General features: G+C 39.8%; 1 protein-coding gene across 2 annotated transcripts in view; it reads right to left on the bottom strand.

Moving 5' to 3' along the window:
• The window catches only part of thsd7ba (thrombospondin, type I, domain containing 7Ba), a 234907-nt gene that overhangs the window by 149399 nt on the left and 61486 nt on the right, over window positions 1-24022 (bottom strand). For both annotated transcript variants that reach the window (XM_058081143.1, XM_058081144.1), the window contains one exon: window positions 22951-23127. In XM_058081143.1, the coding sequence (XP_057937126.1) occupies window positions 22951-23110 (160 nt within the window). In that variant the 5' untranslated portion in view covers window positions 23111-23127. The remainder of the gene's footprint in view (window positions 1-22950; window positions 23128-24022) is intronic.

Genomic DNA, 24022 nt, shown 5'->3' on the forward strand with positions numbered 1-24022 from the left:
CATGACAGAAAATAAAGCATTTAAAACTTGCTGTCAAACGTGGTGTGTCTTGTTGGAAAGGAGGCCAACAGGAAGTGGCATTGAGGGTTCAGAGTTTTAGCGTTGCAAAAGTAGCTTGTGCTAGGATCATTGTGCCTTTTATGAGGTTGATCATTCAAAGCCTGTTGTTGCAATGGTCGGATTTGGTGCTTGTGTGTCTCACCAAACATTACACTAACATTACAGCCATCTCAGTCTGGCCTCTCCGACTTTATCTCCAAGGCCTCTAACATGTAATGTCCCTCTGATGTACTCCTTCCTGATCCTATCTATCCTGGTCACTCCCAATGAGAACCTCAGCATCCTCATCTCTGCTATCTCCTGTTCTGCTTCCTGTCCTTTCCTCAGTGGCACTGTCTCTAGGCCAGTGATTCTTAACCATAGGGGCGCAGGCCAAACTTGGGCCTCAAACACCACCTATAGGGCTGCAAAAAACTTTTTGAGTTTTGTACCAGTGGGCTGCGAGGGCTGTGGGACTGCGTAGTAGGTTATCAACTGAAGACACCAGAGATAGGCTAGCTGCTATGCTACTGTATGTTGTCAATGAGACCAGACGGTGGTGGTAACGTGTCAGTCAGATGTTTAACAAGCTCAAAGAAGATCAGAAGAAGACATACAACTACAAGTAGCAATGGAAACATTTTAAAACAAAAAAATGAAGACAAAAGTGGTGCCAGTCACCCCCTCCAAAAGACTACTTTTTTTTGTGATGATCGCATTTTATCATGTTGCGTTATTATTCATTAAACGTTTTTCAGGTTTTAGCTTGTTAAACTGTGAGTGGATTTGATTAATTAGTTAAAACAAATTAATGAGCTCAATTAAATCTATAGTGTTAATATTTATATTTAATGGGCCATTTAATGGACACAGATTGGGAGAACCCTTTTAGTGACCAGTGTAGATACTATATTTCATCACAACATCTTTGAATGCGTCTTCTGAATGCCTTATATTTGTATTTTAGTTCATTTAAACATTTTGATGCTTACTTTAATCAAGAAAAGTAAGATTTTCTTAAATATAATGAATTCAACCACAAAACAGCATCATTTAATAACATATATATGTATATATATTTTTTTTTAAACCTTGGCCAGGGATTACCTGATTCAAATTTGGTCTTTCGAAGCAAAGAACTGAAGGCAATTTACAAAATGTAAACAAGCCCTCAACAAGACTTTTTTATAATGTGAGCTGTCCTTCATGAAATGCTAACATGCACCTTGCAGCCATAATCCCCTCCCACAACCTGGCCCTTAGTTTTCCTGCTGCATTCTTGGGGCGTTCCTAACCAAGCCGTTTATAAATTACTGTCAGCTGGCCCAACCTTTTGCATCCGTGCGTGGCATCAAATTTGCATAAGCGCTGCTAAGAGCTGACAGTGGGCTGTTTTGACGTGTTGTTGTGCATGAAGGGAATAGGCTTTTAGGTGTTGTGTTGTCTTCTGTTGTTGAATCATTTCAAAAGAGGACACTAAGTACTGCAAGCATAGTTTAACACAGGTTGGGAGAACCCTTTTAGACCCCCTTTATTACTGTAAACAAATATACGATACACAGTAGTGGAGTTGCTTTGAACAAGGAAAGGATTTTGAGAGTAAAGATAAAGAGCCCTGCTCTTCAAATGGGTCATGTTGGTGGAGTGGAGAGCTCCGTTATAGCAATGCTAACTGAATTTTTTACAACAAAGTCATGCATCCTTTTTAGTTTGGCTGCATGTCTACAGTTCTTGCAGCTTTTAGAGATTAAATTTGCAAACAGCCTCTGTACCCGTGGTCAAATCCAGCAGTCGTTTGTATAAACATCATTTTTCTTTTCCACGCCTTGCACCTCAGAAACTGCACCAAATGCTATTGTGAAACAAAAGAAAAATGTAAGAGCTTTTGTTTTATCTGACTATGCAAAACCCCAGTGTGTATATTGACATTAAAGCACCATAAAAAGGGGGAAGGAAAGTGAATGTCTTGCTTACAACATAAATTAAATCCTTTTTCAGTTTCTTTACCAAGTGGGAGTCATTCAGCCATAAAATGACCTTTTATCTTCACTTCTCATCAGCAACATCCATAAAAGGTACTTCTGCCTGCATATTTTCATGTTCAACTCAGCTATTATGTCTCCCTTGGTTACAACCTGTCCGTGGCCTTGTAGCCATCCCTTACTCGCCAAAAACTCAAGCCTAGAAGGATGAAGTGTCAACCGGGTAAAGATGCTTCTGAATGCTCAAAGTTGAGGCCAAAAAGTACTTCAGAAAGGACTGCTTTTGACTGCTCTCTGAGATTCCGTTTCGGACCGAAGCAAGGAATGAAATTCTTTGTGAATATTATGTCCGAAAGCGCTTTCCGTATGAACTGCCAATTTCCCAACAGAGGGAGGGACATAAGTTCAACCCGAGCACTGAAAAGCTTTTGGGGAAGCCCATCTTTAATAGCTGAAATATAGCATTTATTCTTACAACCGCCAATGCTGATCACAGTAACTGACTTTTTTTGTGAACAGTGCACTATTCACAAGCGATCACTCAGCCAAGGCTTCAACGTGTATCCCTTTAAAAAGCCTACCACCAGCAGAATTTGGTTTTATCTTATGTACCCAGAAAAAGGTGCCTATGGATTTTATTTTATTATTTATAGTGATTATTAACTATTTATTTATTATTAAATAAATTATTAATTAATATTAATTATTTTTTATTAATTATTTTATTATTATTTTATTTTTATTATTATTAATAATAATAATAATTTTATTTCATTATTTATTTTATTTTTACCTGATTACTAGCCAACTTGAGCACAGCAGATAAAAATCCTGACCGGATTTCTCCCAGTTGAATTCAAACAGAATCAAAGCCAGTTGAACCACAGCTTCTGAGTCTGTGTAAGCATAGCATCTTATACTCTATATGACAGTAAATGCAACACATCCTTCTTGAGCTGTATTCAAAAAAGGAGACACACACAAAAGGCCTATTTCTCACAAATATGACTCACAAATCTAACCTAAACCGCCCATGCAGTATCACGGCACATTTCGGAGTGGCTAGTCTAAGACACACCTCTGCAATGATCACGCTGTCCAATCAGCATCTGATATGCCACACCTGAGACGCATGGATTATCTTGTGCAGACTTAGACAGATTTGTAGACAATATTTGTGAGAAAAAGGCCTTTTGTGTATGTAGAAAAAGTTCATGAAGGATGGGAGCAAAAATAAAACTATTCATTCATTTTCTACCACTTATCCTCACGAGAGTAGCGGAAGGTGCTGGAGCCTATCCCAGCTGTTTTCGCTCCAGAAGCGGAGTACTTGGACTGGTGGCCAGCCAATCACAGGGCACATATAGACAAACAACCATTCACACTCACATTCATACCTATGGGCAATTTGGAGTCACCAATTAACCTAGCATGTTTTTGGAATGTGGGAGGAAACCGGAGTACCCGGAGAAAACCCACACATGCACGGGGAGAACATGCAAACTCCACACAGAGATGGAACAGGGTGGCATTGAACTCGGGTCTTCTAGCTGTGAGGCCTGCATACTAACCACTTGGCCGGCTGCATGGCTGTGGAATGATCTAATCCAATTAATGATCTGAATCTTGTAGGAAACACCAAATTTATCATTTAGCTTTCCATTTCTTTTCTTGTTTCCTCCCCCATTCCAAAAACATGCTAGGTTAATTGGCTACTCCAAATTGTCCATAGATTCTCATTAGAAAAATATGTTTTGTTGATTTCTCAGTCTTTTGAAATAGTTGTAAAACAACCATTTTTGTGGTATCACAGTTTAAACGTTTTCGCTACATATGTATGGTATGGGGGCGGCACGGCGGTCTAGTGGTTAGCGCAGAGACCTCACAGCTAGGAGACCAGGGTTCAATTCCACCCTCGGCCATCTCTGTGTGGAGTCTGCATGTTCTCCCCGTGCATGCGTGGGTTTTCTCCGGGTACTCCGGTTTCCTCCCCCATTCCAAAAACATGCTAGGTTAATTGGCCACTCCAAATTGTCCATAGGTATGAATGTGAGTGTGAATGGTTGTTTGTCTATATGTGCCGTGTGATTGGCTGGCCACCAGTTCAGGGTGTACCCCGCCTCTCACCCGAAGAGCTGGGATAGGCTCCAGCCCCCCCGCGACCCTCATGAGGATAAGTGGTAAAATATCAATGAATGAATGAATGAATGAATTTCTTTTCTTGCTTAGTATTTATTTTGTTAATTTTGTACTTTTCTACCATGTTTTGCATCAGTCTGCTCTGGCACTATTTCATACACTTGAAAGTGATCCCTCATCTACTCCACAGTGTAGCCCAATAAAACTATTATGTTTTTTATTTTTGTTGAGTGTATTACCATTTAAATTACCATAATATTCATTACTGCTGTATTCAGCGTCTGAGACATAACTGCACAACAAAGAAGAATGCAGCTAATGTTATTGTGCTTTTGTTGTATCTGACTATGCAAAACCCCAGTGTGTATATTGATATTGACATTAAAGAACCATAAAAGGGGAAGGAAAGTGAATGTCTCGTAATAGAAGCCAGAAAAAAGGAAATCTTTATGCTGCAGTACTCGGCCATCGATTCTGCACGATGAAAATAATGGCAGCAGGCAATCAAGGGACTGCAATTAATATGTTTTCCACCTACATGGAAGTCTAGGGCCCTAGTTTCAGTTTATGCAAGCGTTGATTTCAATATTATTCAGAATAATTACAGAATATGTGTAACCTGCCTGGTTCAGCCAACGCTCACCCCCCTGAACCTCACTCTCATCCTCAAACCTCGGTCCATACAAGGAGAGTCCAGTGCCCTAACCGTCGAGCAATATTTCCACTAATTTTTCAAGTGCCTGAGCATACCTGCACAAAAACGACCTGAGATTCACCTGCTCTGAGCGCCATCAGAGTTGCACACTATAGTACAGGGGTGGGCAAACTACAGCCCGGGGCCACATCCGGCCCGATCAGTGTTTGAATAAGGTCCGTTCGTTATTTCCAAATATTTTATTTAAACTTAACATACAACCTGGCAACATGGCTTGAGCTACTTGGTAGCGAAGTAGCTAAGTAGCTGCTTGATCAATTTCATTATTTGATGTGCTCCTGAAAAAAGAGACACAGGCATATGTAGCAGATTGCATGACACTTTTACAGATATAATAATTCCGGGTAGACTGTATTTAAAATATATAGGCTGTGTTCGAAACCGCATACTTACCTACTACTCATACTACGTAACTATTTGAGTATGCAGTGTGTCTACACTGGCAGTGTGCCATTTTTGAGTATACAAGAAGTTCCCGGATGCATACTGCATTTGCCAGAAATATTGAGTATGTATCATGAGCTTACTACTCACACTCAAATTACCCAGGATGCAACACGACGTGAAGTCACCGCCAAAAAAAAAAAAACATTGGCTGAACACGGAGCAGCAGGATGGACCAAACAGCCGTGTCAAGCAGGATATATTGCGAGTTGGTTCGCTTCTTGTTTTCAAAGTAAAAGCAGTGTTGTTTTTTGTATGAGAAAAGTAAGGGGGTGTTTTATTTTGTGAAAATAACCGGAAATGCACTCCGGCTCGCTTAAATTTTGCAGAATTTGTCTAAACGGTTGGTATTTGGACAAATAAATGGCACACTTGGGATCTAAACGGCCACATTCGCCTGATTTAAAAAAAAAAAGAAAACTCAATAAAGAGTTTACAGCTAAAGTGAAATCGGTTTCGCCTCAGGTAGGAGTGCAATGCATTGTGGGTTATCATGGAGTATGCTGTAGTGTAAATGCTTTGCATACTGTCTGATGGATTGGGTATGCAGTATGGAGTGTGGATAGTATGAGCATGGAAGTATGTAGTAGTTAGTATGCGGTTTCGAACACAGCCATAGTCTGGCCCCTGTCAATATTGTTAAATCAATGCGGCCAGCGAGTCAAAAAGTTTGGCCTCCCCTGATATAGTATCACATATTTCCACAACCTGATAACCTGAGGAAGTCCAACTTCCATTCTGTATTTTGCATTTGAGTGGTTTTAAAAGGTCAACCAAGGGCATTTCATAATGTAGCTTTCTTTTTTTGTGCACCTCAGACAAAACTGGCTGTGGAACTCATTCATCCATTTTCTACCGCTTATCCTCACGAGGGTCACAGTTATGCTGGAGCCTATCCCAGCTGTCTTCAGGCGAGAGGCAGGGTACACCCTGCCTGGAATGGTGACCACACCCACCCACATTCATACCTATGGACAATTTGGAGTGGCCAATTAACCTAGCATGTTTTTGGAATGTGGGAGGAAACCGGAGTACCCGGAGAAAACCCACACATGCACAGTGAGAACATGCAAACTCCACACAGAGATGGCCAAGGGTGGAATCGAACTCGGGTCTCCTCGCTGTGTGGCCTGCGCGCTAACCACTTGGCCGGATGCATGGCTGTGGAATGATGTCATCCAAATAATGATCTGAATCTTGTAGGAAACACCAACTTTATCATTTAGTTTTCCATTTATTTTCTTGTTTAGTATTTATTTTGTTAATTATGTACTTTGATTTCCATCATGTATTGCACCAGTCTGCTCTGGCACTATTTCATATACTTGAACCTGATCCCTCATCTGCTGTATGGGTTTACTTTTGGTTATATAAAAATGTTGATGTTTGCAAAATAAAAGGAAGAAGAGTCTTGAACGAATCGTGTTGTGTTTATTTTATTTTAGTTTATATTATATAACACCACTTTGATGTTTATAGCTATGACCATTATTGTTACAGTTGTAAAAAATCAACATTGTGTCAACATGTGAATACATTACCTTACACTTCTGTATGTATAAATATATATATATAAATATATATATATACACATACTATACGAGGAAGGAAGTGAACAAATGTAACAGTAACAGATTGTAAAAGTAACAGATGGGGGGGCGGGGGCCATGACACTTCCTGTAATCCGTAAGTCCGGAAATCAAAATAAAAGAATGCCCCATTTACACATACCCAGTTAAGCCACTCATTTAGTCCACACTTTTCACTGGCTCAGAGTGGCTCGACCTAATTGGAAAAAGAAAAGTATCTCAACTGAGCTCTTGTTCTGCTGTTTCCATGCACTCCAACAGCCAGTCCACCTTAATAGACATTTATTTTAACCGACTCGGTGAGTGGATTTGGCACCGCTCATTCGTTTTGCCATAATAGAAAGCAGCATTTAAATCCCTTAACTCCCCTGCACCAGTAGCCATACCCCATCTGCAAAACAGCAGCATGTACTATGTAACACGCTGTTAATGAATTCATTCATTCATTTTCTACCGCTTATCATCACGAGGGTCGTAGACATGCTGGAGCCTATCCCAGCTGTCTTCGGGCGAGAGGCGGGGTACACCCTGGACTGGTGGCTAGCCAATCACAGGGCACATATAAACAAACAATTAACCTAGCATGTTATTGGAATGGGGGAGGAAGTATGGAGTACCCGGAGAAAACCTACGCATGCACGGGGAGAACATGCAAACTGAAATCAAACGCGGGTCTCCTAGCTGCGTGGCCTGTGCGCTAACCACTTGTTCGCCGTGCAGCCTGTTAATGAATTAATTGAATCATAAGTAAATCATACTTAATAGTACTCAATAGTACCAACAGGATCTCATCATTAGCTGAACAGTGTTGTCATTGTGTTGTTGAAGTTTACTGTCGCCTGAGTATTCCTGCAAAATGGAATAAATTGCCATGTGTTCATTTTCTTTACAGTTCAGGTTAGATTTTATTTTGTTCCGCTGCAAGGATTTGCTGTGCGCTGACAACACAACCGCACAATTTTGCACGTGTGCGGCTTAGAGGAAGGCTGAACTGTCAACTCGACATCCAACATGACTCCTAAGATGTCAGGGAGTGAGGTTTACCACCGTAAATCTGCAGAGCCACACTGGCTGGTGCCCATTATGGGCACTTATTTTATATACAAGAGCTGTGAAGAGTAGAAACATGCCTAAACTAAACAGTGACATTTCTCTTTGGAGTAAAATTACACAATATTATAACACTATGTGTAAATAAGTCATTATTAGAACTGAAACCGAGAGTACTTGTTCATGACAACTACCCAAAAATGTGTGTGTGTTTAACCATCATTCCCATTGACCTGCATAAATGTCTAAGCTTTTTGTATTATGCATGACAGGTTACCAGCTGCAGATAGCACTTACGGAAACACCATGCATATGCTGGAACATGTGGAAATATGGGGTAATAACTATAAAAGCAATCTTCACTCGCTAAATGTACTGCAAAAAAGGTCTGTAAGGATAATTCATAATGCCGCCTACAGAGAACATACTAACTCCTTATTTCTAAAATCACAAATACTTCCACTTGCTGATATAGTTCATCTTCAAACAGCTAAAATAATGCATAAGGCTAAAAATAACCAATTAGCTAAAAATGTCATCCAATACTTCTCTACAAGAGAGGAGAAATATATATCTCAGTGAAGAACTAAATTTGAAACACTTATATGCTAGGACTACGTTAAAAAGCCATAGCATTTCAGTATGTGGAATCAAACTATGGAATGGATTGAGTAAGGAAATCAAACAATGCACAATGATGAGCCAATTCAAGAAACAATACAAGCAGTTGATGTTTGCTAAATACAAGGATAAAGAGTCTTGAACCAGTCATGATGTGCTATATATATCACTATATTGACACTTACTATGGTACCCATTATGTCATTGTATGGTCATATCACCTCGTACTTCGGTACGAGGTACATTATTAAAAAAAAAACAAAAACACAACCTTAAACTGTATTATGGAAAGCAGGAAGTGAACAAATGTAACAGTTACTGATTGTAAAAGTACCAGATGGAGGGGTAGGATTTAATAAGCTTTGCTTCTTCCTACTCCTTTTGGACATGTGGAACTGTGAACTGATTATGTGATGCACTCAGTTGTAATCTGATGCATGTTCAAATGAAATAAAACCATTACCATGCTCATCAACCGCTCGCCTGTCCTTGGATGTCTGTTGTCATATTTGTGATTTGTGATTATAGATATGTTGGAATGGCTCAAAAAATGTTTAGCAAACAAACGCCGTTCTTCATCAATTTTCAATTCAAAGTATTCTTGAGTAAATGGCCCATAAGACGATTATTGTGCACATCTGGCATATTTAAAGGAATCTGTTGCATTATGATGTACCTGGCAACGATTTTTTTTTATTCCAGGGGAACATGACATAAAGCCTGACAGAAAGCCAAAGGGAAAAAAAAACATTTGCATAAGGTTTGTGTCACAACAAACAGTTAAGGCAAGGATGAATAAATCCTTTTCAAACACTCTGTGCTTTGGAAACGACTTGCTGCAATTTTGAATACAATTAAGTTCAAGTGGCATGTATGCTGTGTAACAAGGAGCACATTAAGCAGTTGCTCTTGAATAAAACTATTGTAAGCAAGGTTCAACAATAGAAATTCAAAAATGGAAAAAGACGTATTTATGCATGCTGTTTGAGTCTGATTGTCTCGGGTGTTGTTGCATTTTTCTCTTCTACCTGTATGACTATTTAAGGTTTGTTCCTAAACTCAAACTTCAATACCAACACAGTGATTAAATGTATGATAAAATGACATCAAACTTGTCAACATAGAATACATTTTAATGAGTATTCGCTCCCACAAAAGGTATAGCTTCAGGTTAAAGAACACAGCTTGTCTTCTGCTTAAAAGTTATATATCAATTTCACATTTGCATTTCAACATACAACATTGGTGCGTTTAAGGACCACTGAGCTAAGTATGGAATCTCAGTGTTTGACAAAAATAAATCAGTGAAGCATAAAGACATCCATCCATCCATTTTCTATACCGCTTGTCCTCACCGGGGTCGCGGGCATGCTGGAGCCTATCCCAGCTGTCTTGGGGCGAGAGACGGGGTACACCCTGAACTGATGGCCAGCCAATCACAGGGCACATATAGACAAACAACCATTCACACTCACATTCATACCTATGGACATAAACATGTAAAAAAAAAAAAAAAACTGTGGACTTTCCAACATTGGTACATGTATGCAGTACATGTGTTATCTTGGGGTGCAAAAGTACAGGTAACCCACTGTACGATCCATATGTAGGTATTTGGGAGTTAAAAGTTGTTATACCATGCTCCGATCCATTGGCCACCAATCGGTATCGGCCCAGAGGCGAGCCAAATGGCTCAACTCAAAGGGGCGAGTTTTAGCTAATGAACCATCCTGACTAGCAAGCCAAATTTTCGTTCTGTAAAAGTAGCTCTCAAAAGAAAAAATCAACTACATGACTTCATCATTTGCTACACACACACACACACACAACACTTTATTCAATATAAGAATATACTCATATTACTTATTTGATTGGAAAACCACAAGTGATATTGGTTATTATTACATACTACAGTATTAATTGGCCCTGTACCCTAGAAACCGCCCATGAATGATACGGGAAAAGGCCGAAATGATACTGTGTCAAAGCCCAGGGCAGTGATACTGATAAAATATAGACTTTAACCATGTCCAGTATCAGCCCCCGTAGCTGTCCACTCAGAGCGCGCTGCTCTGGTATCGTGCCAGTGAAACAACCAATCAGAGAACAGCACACGAGTGCTTAGTGCCTAGTGCTTCTCCAGTCACCAAAAAACCCAAACTTGATTAATGGAACTTTAATTGTCAGACATTGATAAGATAAGACTGTTGATAAAATATTATTGTTGAAATATTTTTGCAATTATTGTGTTTACACTGTTTAGATATAATACATGTAATAAACTGAACATTTTCTGGAAACAAAATGGTCTTTTGATTAAATAGTACGTGATAATAAGCTCATGATTAAATAGTATGTGATAATAAGATCATCACATGGTCTAGGGCTGATACTGGCACACGGGGGCATTATACTGGGCCTGATACCAGACAAACCATGTGATAACCTATAAGTCCTGTTGGCAATAATTTCACTAAGGTAGTTCCTTTTACTGGATTTGGTGGGTCACTGCCCCATTTGGCCCTACTGCATGTAGACTATAACTGACTGACTATAGTAATTAAAAGATTAATGAGCTTTTCACGCTTGGTGGCAGTAATGATTCTCAGTTTTGATTAACACACTTCAGAGAGGCATGGGGGAGATTGTGTTTACATTGGTGTGGGTTTGACTGTTGCACCATTTGAAATTTATTGGACAGCAAAAATAAATAATGTTTAAAAGAGTCTGATGCTGAAATGTCAATACATGTTTCAAATGAAAAGTTTCTGAAAGTCTACCAAATATTATAGCCTGTAAATGAACATGTCCTCTCTCAGCGGATATGTGTTTGCATACCATAAAAGTGGACGCAAACGACACTGGAGTCCATTTTCCCAGGTGGGAATGTGCGACTAGATTAAAAATCCAGGTGATTTGAAGGACGAAGTGGCTAAATCTGTCAACGATGGCAAATGTTTTACAACTGACTGGAGTTTGCAAGGCAGTTTTGGGTTTAAATGTGTGCGATATAGTCATCATCGTAAAAATTTCCATTTGTATATTTTCATTGCACACAGCTTAAAATGTCAAAACACAGATATCAGTGTGGCAAAACAAAGAATAAATAATACAGGAGCCACTTATCAGCCACACATTCATTTGGATGGAATTATGCAGCATGTTATCAATCTCACTGTGAGCAGCGACTGTCAAAACATTCCCATCCCTTTATCATGTTATTTTATGTGTGTACGACAGATTTTTATAACCCGACACATTTATAAACAATAATATTCACAGTCTTCCTGGGAAGGAAACGAAAACTCCCTGTAAAAGATTTATGGTAGCAATATTTTGTTCAAAATAATTGTCCCGTGTCATGTATGTGTATCCAAGTGTATGTATTGAACATTAATGTCAAATTTTAATTGTTTTGCTTGGGAGGATGGGTAAAGTCTGACAGGTTCCCGTGTAACGTGTCACTCGTGATTGGTGGGAAGTTTGAGACTTCATGCCTGGCAGGAGTTTTCCGACCTGTGGGAATCAATTCCAAGTTCACTACTTAAAAGTTTAATTGGAAGCACTCAAATAACCAAACTCCATCCGGCAACGCGGTATAGCATCAAAATTCATCAGTGAGTCTGGGAATGTTTTTCCAGGTAGATTGAAGGTGCTTTCTGCTCTCACCTAAAGGTTAGTGGATGTTCGCCACCATGTTCAGTGAGGCTAGATTTCAACTGCAGGTCTGGCGCCCAATTCCGATTTAGTATATTTTAAGATGATATATACTAATATGACTGTATTGTACTTCCATTAACTGGACTCCTTAAACAATCTGCATACCAATAAAAAACACTTCCAAGTGTTTACATCGGGACACGACAACACAGAAGTGAACACCAGTACATCTACGTATAAGATGTATGAACGGTTATATATTCAAATGAAAATAACCTCACAGTCATTCCACATTATGGTCAATGTATGTTTAATGGTCTTTACCCGGGGTGTCCAAAGTGCGGCTCAGGGGGGTATTTACACCCCACAGCTGTTTTTTAGTAGCATAAAGTTAAAATATCAATATAAATTTTTTTTTTAGGTCGTAATATTATAACCAGGGCGGCACGGCGGACAAGTGGTTAGCGCGCAGACCTCACAGCTAGGAGACCAGAGTTCAATTCCACCCTCGGCCATCTCTGTGCGGAGTTTGCATGTTCTCCCCGTGCATGCGTGGGTTTTCTCCGGGTACTCCGGTTTCCTCCCACATTCCAAAAACATGCTAAGGTTAATTGGCGACTCCAAATTGTCCATAGGTATGAATGTGAGTGTGAATGGTTGTTTGTCTATATGTGCCCTGTGATTGGCTGGCGACCAGTCCAGGGTGTACCCCGCCTCTCGCCCGAAGACAGCTGGGATGGGCTCCAGCACCCTCCGCGACCCTCGTGAGGAAAAAGCAGTAAAAAATGAATGAATGAATGAATGAAGGAATATTATAACCAAATGACACAAAATAAAGTTGTAATTTTGGGGGGAAATCAGGTTTGTCAAAGAGTTATAATGTTTTGGGAATAAAGTCATAATATTGCAAAAGAAACAAAATATTTAAGAGGAAAGTTGAAATATCAGAAGAAATTCGATTTTCCACTTTTCTGACCTATGAATGTCGTTAGAATGTTTTATTCTTGTGCTAAACGATGCCAAAGTTTCAGATAATCAGGTTTGCGTAGTTGGAAGTGAGCCCTGAAAAAAGTTTGGGATGGCTCAAAACGCTCGGTTTCAAAAGGCGTTGTAAAACTGCCCCTTTGTGATGTCACAGAGAGACGGCCTCCCATATACGGTTCATAGTTAGGAAGCACTTTTGGCATTTGACCAATCACAGAGAAAGCGGGCCGTGGGTGGAATAAATTAAAACTGACCGTTTTGGCAGGAAGCACAAATAAAAGGAAACACAGCTGGAATAGGTGCAGATTATGGAAAATCTAAAAACCTTTTCTGTGTGGGTTATTGTGTGTAGCTGCTCTAGAGGAGACCACAACTCAATACAAAAGGTCGAAAAATGATTCTGCGCTTGGCCATCTCTGTGTGGAGTTTGCATGTTCTCTCCGTGCATGCGTGGGTTTTCTCCGGGTACTCCGGTTTCCTCCCACATTCCAAAAACATGCTAGGTTAATTGACCACTCCAAATTGTCCATAGGTATGAATGTGAGTGGGAATGGTTGTTTGTCTATATATGTGCCCTGTGATTGGCTGGCCACCAGTCCAGGGTGTACCCCACTTCTCGCCCGAAGACAGCTGGGATAGGCCCCAGCGTACCTGCAACCCTTGTGAGGATAAGTGGCATAGAAACCCCCTCATCTCACCACATCACCCCCATCCTGCAGCAACTCCACTGGCTCCCCGTGACTCAAAGAATCACCTACAAAATCCTTCTGTTCACCTACACGTCTATCCATAACCTTGCCCCCCCCTTATCTCTCTGACCTCATCCACATTCTTAAGCCATCCCGTTCCCTCAGATCTTCTGCGTCCCTCCATCTCACTGTTCCCTCTGCACGTCATAGCACTATGGGGAGCAGAGCTTTCAGCCGCTCTGCTCCCTAACTCTGGAACTCATTGCCACCAGACCTCCGTAACTCTGCCACCCTTCCCATCTTCAAATCCAAACTCAAAACTCATCTGTTCAAACTTGCCTATTCCCTTTAACAGCTTCACATGGTCCCCCCTATTTATTGTATGTTGTCTTTTATCTTGTTTTTTATATTGGTGTTTTTTATCTTCTGTACAGCAACCTTGGGTGTCCTGAAAGGCGCTTTTAAATAAAATGTATTATTATTATTATTATTAAAATGGATGAATGGAAAAATGAACATAATAGGTCCCCTACCAGTTCATATTACTAATAGGCTATTTCACGTCCAAGATGTTTTTTTTATTGAAAAATATATAATTTCTTACATCTACTTGTGTTGCTTTACAAAATATCAAAGTCGCCCTTGCATGATTTCATTTTTCAGTATGTGGTCCTTGCTGGAAAAAGTTTGGACACCCGTGGTCTATGTATGGGAATCTCGGTTAGCGTACGCCCTGGTTAGTGTATTTTTCATTTACACCAAACATTTTTGCCGAAATGTAGCTTCAGATTGCATACATTTGGTGTGTCTTGTTATGTTATCAATACACTGTGTGAATCCAACTGTGCTCATTACGTATTTTGATCGCCGCCTATTATTTTGCTCACAAAACTACCTGGAGATTTACATATTTCTTGTGTGAAAAATTGATTCAGTTTGTGTACATTTTTGTGTGAGTGAGACTTTCGGGAACAAATGAATGATGCAAACACAGTCAAAACGAAAACCGAATGAATTTGTTTTCAATCCAATGAAACTCTCACAGTGCAATTCACTGAATTCTCTGTTTGGGTAGTCGATTCTGCAGAATGATTTGTGGAAAGACGGCTTAGTTTATCAAGCTCAATGTTTGGCCGTATGATAACTGAGACTGTACGAAAAATATGTGCGTATGAAAAACATAAACAGCACTGTAATATCGCTAAGTTCCAACTTACACAAAAAAAAATAACTTATTATATGTCATAAAAACAGAATCTGAGGAGCTCCTGTATCATTTCGACTTAGAGACATGCTTTACAGCCATCTCCAGGACTTCCTTAGACCAGCACCAATCCACATGTACAATGTGAGCAGTCCAGCTGTCTTTGCAGTGTGAGCACTTTCATCATTCGCTTTGACTTTGACAAGGCTTCTAAAATTGGATTTTCTTCCTCCGTTTATTCACTCACAATATAAACGGTTAAAATGAGGACAAGACATCACATAATCTATTGTCTCTCTCTTTGTAAAGAACATACAGATTTGCTGGAGTGTACTCATGTCTATCACCGGATTCCATACATGAGGTCTTAGAAATATTCTGAGAAGGTAAAAATAATGTGTTATGACGAACGCAGTCGATGTACAGAGGTGTAATTTAACAATTTATTGTTGTGGTTGGTTGCGTTATACTGGGAGGTATCTCTCTATTATGGTAATTTCCTCTCTCTTGTTTCAAACCACTTTACGGGACAAATAACTATAATTACGTGCCCCAAAGAGAGCGTTAATTCTACATCCCTTAATTGTTCCCTCTATCCTTTTTTAAAACAATTCCATCATGAAAAATATGACTTGCTATAAAATTAACATTTATGAGCTGTTGCTACAGCGTATATAGTGATGTAAACCTTTTCGAATAGGACTATCCCATTGTGTTGCTTCTTCTTCCACAAAAAAAATCATTTGAAAAAGTCTGTAAGGCAGCCACCATATTGGCATGGCAGGCTCTAAGCTCCTCTGAGCTTATTGTACTGCAGTACTTATGAGTCATTTCAGCTTTGCAGGCACAGCACTATACACTCAGACGTGGAAATACAATGTAAATATTGTCAGACTGCACAAATTACTTCATCTTTCACTCCAACCCTGAGCCCTGGAATTGACTGGATGCGAGGGCTTTGGCCCCCTGAATAATCGCAGGAGATGAGATTCTCATTAGAAAAATGTTATGTTTTGTTGATTTCTCAGTCTTTTGAAATATTTGTAAAACAACCATTTTTGTGGTATCACAGTTTAAATGTTTTTGCTACATATGTATGGTATGGGGGCGGCACGGCGGTCGAGTGGTTAGCGCACAGACCTCACAGCTAGTAGACCAGGGTTCAATTCCACCCTCGGCCATCTCTGTGTGGAGTTTGCATGTTCTCCCCATGCATGCGTGGGTTTTCTCCGGGTACTCGGGTTTCCTCCCACATTCCAAAAACATGCTAGGTTAATTGGCCACTCCAAATTGTCCATAGGTATGAATGTGAGTGTGAATGGTTGTTTGTCTATATGTGCCCTGTGATTGGCTGGCGACCAGTCCAGGGTGTACCCCGCCTCCTGCCCGAAGACAGCACACCCTGCGACCCTCGTGAGGAAAAAGCGGTAGAAAATGAATGAATGAATGTATGGTATGGCAAAAGTTATGCTTTAAATGTATCTTTTCACAAAAAGCCTTTTTCCCCTTTATTGGGGATTTTGCTGAAACTTACATATGTTACACTGCTGATTACTAAAGAACGAAAAAAGGTAGAAACAAACCTTTTCTTTCTGTTGACAGATGGGAGTCTAATGTTTCTTTTGTCACATACCATGTATTATGTGTACAGTATATAGGCCAGTGGTTCTCAATTTTTGTCTGAAACTGAAAACAGGAAAATTTAACAAAATGAAGAGCATAAAAGTACGTATATTCAAGAGTCAAACTACAGGTTGAGTACTATAAATTTGTACATGTTGGTAGGTGGGCTGCACAGTGTTTTACTGGATAGAATGTAGGCCACACAGTCAGGAGATCGGGAAGACCTGGGTTCCATTCTCAGTTTGCATGTTCTCACCGTGCGTGGGTTTTCTCCGGGTACTTTGGTTTCCTCCCACATTCCAAAAACATGCTAGATAAATTGTCCATAGGTATGAATGTGAGTGTGAATGGTTGTTTGTCTATATGTGCCCTGTGATTGGCTGGCCACCAGTCGAGGGTGTACCATGCCTCTCGCCTAAAGACAGCTGGGATAGGCTCCAGCATACCCAAGAACGATATTCTGTGTGCCTTGAAAAATCAGTGAAAATCATTAAAAATGGCCGGTACCAAGAGGGGCGGCTTTTTTCAGCGCAAATCTCTTATATTTATTTTTAAAAAAGGACAGCAGGAAACAAGTAAAATAAAATTTGACATATTTTTATACACAAATTATTTGAACAAGAAGTGTCTGAAAAGGTTTTCTATTCTGCTCCCGCTAACGTTTGGGCTCAGTAAGCACTGTAAATCTGAACACACAGAAATAAATCCTGTCAATTATAATTTAGATGAATTATAAAATAATTCTTCTTGAACATCCAGCATGAATGAAATGCATCTCAATTGTAATTTACACGACGGGTGCAAGAAACAATTATTTTCTTAGTTAACGTGAAGCTTGTTTCAATTAATCGAGTACTCGGTTAGGAACAAATAAATATGAACCAGTTAGTGAGTTTGTCAGAATATCAGAAATATCAGAAAACAAGTAAAAACGTAATTGACTGTTTTCCAATGTCAAAACCAATTTATGTTTTTTGGCTAAAACAAAAACATAATTGGTCTGAATGACAGCGGATTTCACTACCGAGCATTGTCACCACATATAGGAGTATTAACACATTATTACATCAATGCCTACGTCAAAATACACAAATAAAATCTCGATACGATATTACACTTATCTATTTCATCATTTCACAAACTAAAATATATTTTAAGTTCATTTCTTTAGTTGGAGTAGAATATCGCACATTCTGCCATACTAGTAATACAGAGCTATAAAGCATTTTCATTATATTCATATTTCCAAGACCCCACGCAGCATCTTATAGTACAGTAAATGCAAATTTAATAATGAAGCCAGGGTCAATATACAGCATGCAATCATATGGTGTGCGTGTATGACAACAAAGTGGGTTCTACATCATGAATAGGTAAAAGTGCCCTTCAACAAAACTGCACATCTTGATATAGCCAGCTGTTATTATATATGGAGGTCTCCAGCATCTTTGTCTGAATGTGTTAGTGACCATGACGATATACTGTTGAATGAGCTGCAATGCAGTATTCATTGCAACTTCACTCTGTTCGGGATTCATCCATTCAACACATGTGCAGCAGAAGCGTGTCAATTCCCATTTGCAGTTACGAGTCACTCATGACTTTGTGAATATGGAAAGGAAAATTACAAAAATCCAACTGAGAATTAAGGCAGGGACGGATGGTGCAGGTCTACTTGGTACCTGGGCCTTCAGTGGGCAGGCCAGAAGTTTTTTGTCAGACACTGTGAGAGCCACTATCTAAAAACAAAGCAATAATTGTCAAAATATATATATGTGCCATAGCGGATTTTGAATGGGGTCCCTCGTGTGGAGTTGTTAGCAATGCGACTGTTAGGAATGGAACATTTTCCATTCTGCAACATATTTACACTTGTTTACCACAGAGACATGACATACAATTACATGGCCTTTAACTTGGAACAGGTACGCCCTATCTGGGACCTAACTAGCCAAGACTGGTTGAAACCAGATCGGACTAATACACCAGCAAACAGTTAACGAGAAGTTTCTTGATCATTGTGACCGCCTCCACAGAAGGCATGAGGAAACAATGGATATATGTGACAAACATTACTGCTTTAAAGGTTCAGTAAGTTGATTTACATATAGTCCATAGGTATGAATGTGAGTGGGAATGGTTGTTTGTCTATATTTGCCCTGTGATTGGCTGGCCACCCAGCCTCTTGCCCGAAGACAGCTGGGATAGGCTCCAGCATGCCTGCGACCCTCGTGAGGATAAGCGGTACAGAAAATGGGTGGATGGGATTTAATGCAACTTATTGGACTTAATGGTATACATTTTGTCTCTTAGTTTAATTGTGTCCACTTTGCCATATTCCACTGATAAGCCTGGACAAAAACATGTACTGCTTTACCACACTTTTCAGTTCTGGTGTAGAAACAAAATCAGACCTGAGTTTAATTTATATATTACAAGTCGTCCCTCGTTTATTGTGGTTTATAACATTATAGACATGAAATAACACCCCATCGTCACCCTTTTGTTTACATCACATTGCACAGCCTACAGATCACCGCAGGGACAAAAGAGACGGCCTCTCCAATTTACTTATTCTAAACTTAAGAAAGTGAGGACGAAGGACAGAGTAAGAAGACAAAAATGTACCACTTCCACACTGAATGTGAGGGACGTTTTTTTCACTCTGTCATATCAGACATGCAAGGCAATGGTAATGTGATAGTAATGTTACCTTGCTATGCCGTGACGTGACGTGACACATAGTGACCAGAATATTATATACAACTTGTCTTTCATTATTGTTTTTTTACATTAATAATAGGCCAGATTCAACCCCGAAACAGCAATCACTTATTATTTTTTGGGGAAAAAAGAAGATATAGTGATGTCCGTACCACAAGTGACCGAAAATACAAAAATATATATATACATATGAGTTTTCCCTATGTACATTCATGTGTGCCTTTATATAAAAAAACTGGCAAATGACCTAGAATGTGTGGGCTTTTTACTGTAAAGAGATTTTCTATGCACAATTGGTTAGATTTAAATAATTGTCCCATTAGCCAAGTGTTTCAGGGCTTTATTCTGCTCTCCATGGCGTTGATGAAGGTCAAGCTTAAATGACTGCAGCTCTCTGTTTGACTCCCAACTTAGCTGCAGCACTGCATACACACTCACAAAAGTTTTACCCCACAATGCTTCTGGCCTAGATAGACACACAAAACAGACAATAGAGTGTTTCTGAATAATTATGACAGATCTTTCCAAAATTAAAAGCTAAATTTAAATTACTTTTAGAAGCCCAATTATAGTTTTAAAAAAGCCCTCAATGGATATGAATCATACAGAACCCCCCCCCCCCAAAGAAAAAAAAATCACACATCTGTAAATTGATAATGAAATAATAATTTCCTAATTGGCGACTTCAAATTGTCCATAGGTATGAATCCGAGTGTGAATGGTTGTTTGTCTATATGTGCCCTGTGATTGGCTGGCCACCAGTCCAGGGTGTACCCCGCCTCTCGCCCAAAGACAGCTGGGATAGGCTCCAGCACCCCCCGCGACCCTCGTGAGGAAAAGCGGTAGAAAATGAATGAATGAATAATAATTTCCCAATACTTAATATGGATGTGTTTGGACTGTGTGTGGGTACCTGCAAAAATGTGTGATTATAAAAACATGCCAATTTGAAATTGTTGGAATATTGGTTGAATTGCACAAGGGTATTCCACTAAATTTTAATTCCAGTTCCAGACAATGTAGAAAACATGTCCTCAAGCAAAGATCCAAACACCCTCACTCCATCCTCCTCATGATTAAAAAAAAAAAAAAAAAAACAACGACCTGCAGGGAGATACAATAAAAGGCAGAGAACCACTAACCAGCAAGATTAGGATTTGGGTGGATTATTCTTTTTCAGCTCTGAAACTGCCTATTTTTGGCGACCTGAGTTCAGATTTGAGTGGGTGTGTTTGGTCAAGACTTTGTGCTTTGTCTCAGTGTGGTGTTTCACATTGAGCATTTTTAGGAGTGCCACAGTCTCTGAGCATATAAGTCAAACTGCTTCTGTGCTTCCATGGGGAAGAATGAACATGAATGAGTATTCTGTCTTGAAAGTTCTATTTCTGCTGCTCTCTTAGAAATCTCCATGTGTATTTATTTTTTCTGTTGTCTCCAACTTATTTACTTTCCTATTCTCGTTTTGCATTTCTCACTTCGCTTCCAATTCGTCTGTCTCTGAGTCACAATGTTTCCTGAAATGCACAGATCGGACTGACCGAGTCGTACCATCTGGGATGGCATGAAATGAGTCCAGTGTACAATTTAATTCAAAGAGGACTAAATACAAACAATTGCAATGCCAGCGCCACATAGAGCAATTAGCTGCAAATGACAGTTTAGCAGTGAGAGTAGGGAACAGGTGGAGGAGATTCTAGAAGAGTGGGTGTTTGTCCTGGGAAGGACAGGAATGAAGATTAGCCGCAGTAAGACAGAGTATAGTATGTGTGTGATTGAGAGGGACCCAAGTGGAAGAGTGAGGTTACAGGGAGAGAGTTTCAACTAAAATGAAAGGAAAGGTATACAAAACTGTGGTGAGACCAGCCATGTTGTTTGGTCTAGAGACAGTGCCACTGAGGAAAAGACAGGAAGCAGAACTGGAGGTATCAGAGATGAGGATGTTGAGGTTCTCATTGGGAGTGACCGGGATGGATAGGATCAGGAAGGATTACATGAGAGGTGCATTACATGTTAGAGGCCTTGGAGATAAAGTCATTTATCGGCCAGACTGAGATGGTTGGGACATGTCCAGAGGAGAGATAGTGAATATATTGGTAAAAGGATGCTGCCAGGTAGGAGGCGTAGAGGAAGACCAAAGAGGAGGTTTATGGATGTAGTGAAGGAGGACATGAGGGTAGTTAGTGTGAGAGACAGATGCAGAAGACAACAAGGTGCATTTGTGAAAGGTTTTGCGAGTGAGTTATGTATCGGTGGTAGATAAGCGCAAACATGTTGCCGTACTTTTCTGAAACAGAGTGGAAAATATTCCATTCCGAACAAACCAGGACCGCAAGCAAGCTGTGCCGGTCAAAATAAAATATAAAAATACTTTGATCATTGATGTGTGACGATGTATATCCTATGATTGACTGGTGACCAGTCCAGAATGTAGTCTGAGGCTCCATCTTCTTTGAACAGGTGTGTATATGAACCGCTACATACCAGTTCTATAAATCATAACACCACCAAGTAACAATGTTTTTTTGTTTTGTAGACCTTCCCTAACAAATGGGCCAAATGGTTTGCCCCTAACTATCTGCCTATATTAAGTTATTACAGACTCAATCAAACATTGCCTCAGGTTGTTTTTCATTATACTTAATTTGTTTGAGCAAATTAGGAATTTGCCAATATGAAATTGATCAAAATACATTGCACAGTGTCCGGGGCTGTTGTGATTGTCAACACCAATATAGCCTCCTAACACTTAATGCAACCAGCTTCATCAAATGCTTATTATTTAATAAAGTGACTTCATGTTCCCATTAAAGTCAAACACATTTTAAAGGCAAGGCATCACAACGGTTGGATTCTCAAACAACAACATTTCAAGCCATGAGTGCCTCACAAAGATCAACACCACACACTGGGTGTTTTCTGATTCCATCCCTTTTGAAAATGCGCTCTTTCAAGTGAAATTAATCAGCCTCTTTATCACCTAGGATGTCATTACCCAAGCGCAGAGTGAGAAGTGAGAGCACTAATCGCCCAGCAAGAGGGCCTTTTGTGCTGCTGCGCAACAGCAATTTCAATTGAATTTGTGATGCAAGCGAATGATGATCTGTGAGATTAGTTGAAATTCCTTTTTTGAAGTAAAGGAGATGGACATCAGCATTCTGTATGATACTCCAGCACAGATTCAATCCAAAATAGCTAGTAAAAGCGACAAAGACAGACAATGACTCAGTCTAGACTGTCACTGAAAGCTTCAAAAGCAACATTTTCAGAAAAAAATATACATTTTTGAAAATGGGTGCATTAATCAATTCAGGATTTGGTTGACTGTGGGATTTGATTGGTGATTTTCTTTCAAATTACAATCATTGGCTCGGTATTGTAAAGGAATCCAATACCATTTTTAAAAAAGATGATATTCTACCCACAGGCAGTCACACTGGTTCAAAGCGTGATTGATTGACATGTAGGATCATATGAAACTACGTTTTACCTGTTTTCCATGAGAACTGGTGATCCATATGAAACACAATGTCTGATTGGACAGGAACGGAAAAGAGAGACAAAAGGACGAAGAAACTGAGGTAGTTCCCAGTTCGCCGTGCCCAGCCAATGACCCCAAAGTCATCCTTTAATGTCATAGTCCAGCTCATTGCTTCCTCTCTTACTCCTGGGGGAAAGAGAGAAAAGTCATCAGTCATACACGTTTGAATATAAACACACTAGTATAAGGTGCACATGGTGAAGGTTCTTACAAAGCCTTCTTACAACTTTGGACAACGGGTGGATTTTTGGATGCAAGGGGAGACTGGTACTGCGAAGTTCGCTTTTGAGCCAATACCAAGTCAACAGAGGTCAGTTAGATCGTTGTGAGACAGGTTAGTTTTTCCCTACTGATGTTTGTGTTGTTGCAAAAGTAATCTCTGGCCTCAATTCAGGGCTAAAATCCCAATGCTTCTCTGTGCACTCGGTCTCAGAATAACCGCTATTAGGTCTCTGCATTCTATGCACTTGCACATCCCCACAACTACTGATCCTTTCTGATTGGTCCCTTTAAACACCTACTGTCTCCAGGTTAGAGCCAATTCCGATTTTAATGTGAATGCATATTGATGCCATATTACCAATACTGATACCAATACTTTGTCATTGTAAAAAATTCAAGAACTTTTTTGAATTTGTTGAAGTGTGGTGTCCGATGGTCGAAAAAAATTAAGGAAGCAGACTTACAGTTCGCATTGGCCTACTGATATCTTTGCACGCTTTTATTTCATAACGTCTGGACTACTGTAATGCACTTTACTCTGGAATTAGCCAAAAGTCTCTCTCCTGCTTACAGTTAGTCCAGAACTCTGCGGCACGGCTTTTAACAGGAACCAAAAAGGGGGAGCACATCACCCCAATTCTGGCCTCGCTACATTGGTTGCTTGTTCGCTTTAGGATTTATTTTAAGATTTTATTGTTTGTTTTTAAGGCGTTGAATGAGCTGGCCCCCAAATACATCTCGGATCTCATCCAAATTTACTCTCCAGCGCGGTCACTGAGGTCCGAGGGCCAGCTCCAAC

The sequence above is a fragment of the Doryrhamphus excisus genome, chromosome 9 (genome assembly GCF_030265055.1).
Source record: "Doryrhamphus excisus isolate RoL2022-K1 chromosome 9, RoL_Dexc_1.0, whole genome shotgun sequence".
Lineage (NCBI taxonomy): Eukaryota > Metazoa > Chordata > Actinopteri > Syngnathiformes > Syngnathidae > Doryrhamphus > Doryrhamphus excisus.